The sequence below is a fragment of the Clupea harengus genome, chromosome 18, assembly GCF_900700415.2.
Source record: "Clupea harengus chromosome 18, Ch_v2.0.2, whole genome shotgun sequence".
Classification (NCBI taxonomy): domain Eukaryota; kingdom Metazoa; phylum Chordata; class Actinopteri; order Clupeiformes; family Clupeidae; genus Clupea; species Clupea harengus.
The window spans coordinates 26,054,631-26,059,630 of NC_045169.1; the positions used below are offsets into that span (position 1 = coordinate 26,054,631).

Sequence of the window (5,000 nt, forward strand, 5' to 3'; positions counted from 1 at the left end):
ATTTTCTGTCGCTATGACCTCACTTTTAGGAGGGTCAGGCAAACAGGTGCCATATCTGACCTTCGCCCTCTGCCCTCTGCCCTCTGACCCCAGGCTGTTTCAGCCCTCCCGACATACGGGCAGAGGGGCAAAGGTCTCTGTGCAACATGAGTCAAGCTGAGAACAGGTCACGTGCTCTCGGTTTTAATACGAGTTGATGTCGTTGTCGTCGTCTTCGTTGTTGTTGTTGTTGTTGTTGTGCTGGATGCGCAGGACCATGTTGGAGACCAGGCGCTCCAGCTGCTCGGCGCGCAGCTTGCCCGTCTCCAGCACCTCCTCGTGGTTGGCTTTCTCCTCGCTCTCGTAGTCCATGACGGCCTGGTTGGTGATGAGCGACAGGGCGAAGCAGCGCATGCCACAGTGGCGGGCTACCAGGACCTCGTGAACCGTGCTCATTCCTGTCAGAACGGAGAGAGAGAGAGAGAGAGAGAGAGAGAGAGAGAGAGAACGCTACATTAAAAACATGCTACAGTGAATCGTGCTCATTCCTGTCAGAACGGAGAGAGAGAGAGAGAGAGAGAGAGAGAGAGAGCGAGAGAGAGAACGCTACATTAAAAACATGCTACAGTGAATCGTGATCATTCCTGTCAGAACGGAGAGAGAGAGAGAGAGGACGCTACATTAAAAACAAATATTCGAAGGATGTATTGGGTCCTATCAAACTACATATTGGCATGGACATTTTGGGCTGTTCAGAAAAAGAATGTTTTATATACATAGGCCTGTTTTCCCATTGATCTATTCTTTTAAACTCAAGTCACTCATTCGCTCGTGTCTAGGCTCATCTAGTGTTGAAGAGGGGACAGACTGGAAGAGAGGGTGAGGAGGAGGTGTGATGGGTGATGAAGAGGAGGAGGTGTGATGAAGAGGAGGAGGTGTGATGGGTGATGAAGAGGAGGAGGTGTGATGAAGAGGAGGAGGTGTGATGGGTGATGAAGAGGAGGAGGTGTGATGGGTGATGAAGAGGAAGAGGTGTGATGAAGAGGAAGACTCACCCACGGCGTCGGCGCCCAGCGTGTGCAGCATGCGGCACTCGGCGATGGTCTCGAAGGACGGCCCCCCCAACACGCAGTACACGCCCTTGCGCAGGAAGTCGCTGTAGCCCAGCTCCGCCCCCACGTCAAACGCAAGCTGCTGCAGGTCGCGGTCGTAGGCATCGGACATGCAGGGGAAACGAACACCAAACCTGAGAGGGAGAGGGAGGGAGGGGGAGAGAGAGAGAGAGAGAGAGAGAGAGAGAGAGAGAGAGAGAGAGAGAGAGAGAGAGAGAGAGAGAGAGAAAAGGAAAGGAGTGAGTTATCAGTAATGCAGTCCTTACAATTCAAGTTCAGAATGAAAACCTATCAGTCATTTGTCCTGCTTTGTAACCACCTCAAGATGCAGTCAAAATGTCTGCTTCTATTCATCTCCATTCATTTCTACGCTCTCTGCAAATGATGCAACATGTTTGAAAGGGCGTTTGAAAAGCAGCGGTTTAGAACGTAAAAGGTGTTGGACTGCATGACCTGGATTCTTTTGCATACAGCTTGAAGTGTGTTGTGTGTTTTTGCTCAAGGGCGATCCACCCCAAATATGCAAACACTCAAGTCATGAGATCTTGCTCAGCAACGCTCGATGCCAAAGAATTTGTCTGGAATCTGACTACTCAGGTCCCTGATTGTACTTTTGGCACCGATACTAGACTTGCACTGGTCTTCCTCTGTGTTGCTTTTAAGAGCTTTATTTGTGTGTCTAAATGACGAGCGCACACCTAAACTGATATTCTTTATTTGTGTCTTAATGACGAGCACACCTGAACTGATATTCTTTATTTGTGTCTTAATGACGAGCACACACCTGAACTGATATTCGAGAGCTTGGTCAGTTCAATGAGCTGTAGTCAACAGGGTGGACACACACACACACACACACACACACACACACACACACACACACACACACACACACACACACACACACACACACACACACACACACACACACACACACACACACACACACACACACACACACACACACACACACACACACACACACACACACACAATAATCACACACACCATAATCACACACACACCATACACACCCACCATAATCACACACACACACACACCATACACACACACACACACACACAGCAACATCTACAACTAGTCATAACTTCTCTCTACTTATCTATCTGTGTGTGTGAGGACAGACCTTCCCATCATAAGACTGTGTGTGTGTGTGAGGACAGACCTTCCCATCATAAGACTGTGTGTGTGTGAGGACAGACCTTCCCATCATAAGACTGTGTGTGTGTGTGTGAGGACAGACCTTCCCATCATAAGACTGTGTGTGTGTGTGTGTGTGTGAGGACAGACCTTCCCATCATAAGACTGTGTGTGTGTGTGTGTGTGAGGACAGACCTTCCCATCATAAGACTGTGTGTGTGTGTGTGTGTGTGAGGACAGACCTTCCCATCATAAGACTGTGTGTGTGTGTGAGGACAGACCTTCCCATCATAAGACTGTGTGTGTGTGAGGACAGACCTTCCCATCATAAGACTGTGTGTGTGTGTGTGAGGACAGACCTTCCCATCATAAGACTGTGTGTGTGTGTGTGTGTGAGGACAGACCTTCCCATCATAAGACTGTGTGTGTGTGTGTGTGTGAGGACAGACCTTCCCATCATAAGACTGTGTGTGTGTGTGTGTGTGTGTGTGAGGACAGACCTTCCCATCATAAGACTGTGTGTGTGTGTGTGTGTGAGGACAGACCTTCCCATCATAAGACTGTGTGTCTGAGGACAGACCTGAAGGTCAGAGGTCAAACCCATACACCCCCCCCCCCCCCTTTCTTTCACCGTAGATAGGTCGGTGGGTGATGGTGTGCAGCTTCCTCTCAGGGTCCAGTGAGGACACACTTCAGGAGGTCTATGGAGCCCTTGCCTGAGACACTACTTGCACCGGGCGCTACCCACGGAGATGCCCTACGGAGATGCCCCACGGAGATGCCCCGCTCACCTCTCGTCGTTGAGTCCAGCCAGGGGGTTGTTGCCGGCGAAGCCTGGCATGTTGAGGTGGTCCTTGAGGATCATGATGTCGCCCACTCTGTAGTCCTGGTTGAGGCCCCCGGCCGCGTTGGTCAGGATGACCGTCTCCACCCCCAGGAGCTTGAAGATGCGCATGGGCAGGGTGATCTGAGGAGACACAACACAAAGGCTGCGGTTAATAGGTGTGTGTGTGTGTGTGTCAGATAAAGACGCGCATGGGCAGGGTGATCTGAGGAGACAACACAAAGGCTGCGGTGAGTAGGAGTGTGTGTGCGTGTGTGTGTCAGATAAGACACAGCACACCTACTGAAGCGTGTGTGTGTGTGTGTGTGTGTGTGTGTGTGTTTGTGAGTGTGTGTGTGTTTGTGAGTGTGTGAGTGTGTGAGTGTGTGAGTGTGTGTATCAGATCCTTACCTTCTGTATGGGGTATCCTTCGTAGAGGTGGAAGCGTCCCTGCATGCAGACACACGCCCTTCCCTTCAGAGTCCCAAACACCAGTCGCCCAGCGTGGCCATGGACTGGAGCGCAGACAACACACAACACACACACACAGTAAATACACAACTAGCACACACACACAGTAAATACACAACTAGCTCACACACACACACACACAGTAAATACACAACTAGCATACACACACACACACACACACACACACAGTAAATACACAACTAGCGCACACACACACACACAGTAAATACACAACTAGCACACACACACACACACACAGTAAATACACAACTAGCTCACACACACACACACACAGTAAATACACAACTAGCTCACACACACACACACAGTAAATACACAACTAGCTCACACACACACACAGTAAATACACAACTAGCTCACACACACACACAGTAAATACACAACTAGCACACACACACACACACACACAGTAAATACACAACTAGCTCACACACACACACAGTAAATACACAGCTAGCTCACACACACACACACACAGTAAATACACAACTAGCTCACACACAACTAGCTCTCACTCACACACACACACAGTAAATACACAACTAGCACACACACACACACAGTAAATACACAACTAGCACACACACACACACACACACAGTAAATACACAACTAGCTCACACACACACACAGTAAATACACAACTAGCTCACACACACACACAGTAAATACACAACTAGCTCACACACACACACACTCTAACTCGAGAACGCCAACACTATTGCATGCAGACACACGCAAACAACTCGTCAATGACAAGTCATATCTGACCACACACACACACACACACCTGTGCTCTGGGGAAAGCTGGGGATGTCCTTGTAGTTGAAGGCCACCTGGTCCTTCAGCATCTCAGCGAGTCCTCCCAGACCGGATCCGCACACGATGCCCACCAGGGGGCGTATGTCCACCTGAGCCAGCAGCCAGTCGGCGGTGGCACGGCACTCCTCATAGCTGTATCTGAAGAGCACAGAAGTGTCTATGAAGTGATGTGGACGGAGGGGAATGTGGCGTGTGAACCTGCCGTGCAGCCGCCGCAGCTGGCCTTCAGCGGTCTCAGTAGGAGTGCTAGCTACTGTGTTATTTTGTCAACAAACTCACAAAACACAGACAGGCCTACACCACGTTCCCTGATATGCCCGTGTTTTCACACCGGTTTATGGGGGTTTTAGATAACGGACCCATCTGCAGAGTTTGTCTGCAGTTCAAGGTAATTGCGTAACATTCAGAAATACAGAGCCTGTAAACTTGGCACCGACTCTGACCTAACAGTTTCCCTGCAGCAGCTCGTTATTTCTTTTTTTTTCTCCCGCTGGTGAAGGCAAGGTACTTAAAACCGCCCACGACCACGGAACACCTAAATTGGCAACACTGTAACACGAGCTAAGGTCAGACTATCACGCTCAGTGCCAATAAGACAGTCTGGCCAATAT

The 5,000-nt window shown here is 49.7% G+C and overlaps 1 protein-coding gene across 1 annotated transcript in view; it reads right to left on the minus strand.

Annotated features, from left to right (window-relative positions):
• Window positions 1-5,000, minus strand: part of LOC116224656 (purine nucleoside phosphorylase-like) — a 6,328-nt gene that overhangs the window by 585 nt on the left and 743 nt on the right. The window contains exons 2-6 of the mRNA XM_031585115.2: window positions 4,358-4,527; window positions 3,487-3,590; window positions 3,044-3,219; window positions 1,035-1,225; window positions 1-437 (exon numbers count right to left, since the gene is read on the minus strand). The exon at window positions 1-437 is cut by the window's left edge and continues 585 nt beyond it. Of these exons, the coding sequence (XP_031440975.1) occupies window positions 184-437; window positions 1,035-1,225; window positions 3,044-3,219; window positions 3,487-3,590; window positions 4,358-4,527 (895 nt within the window). The 3' untranslated portion in view covers window positions 1-183. The remainder of the gene's footprint in view (window positions 438-1,034; window positions 1,226-3,043; window positions 3,220-3,486; window positions 3,591-4,357; window positions 4,528-5,000) is intronic.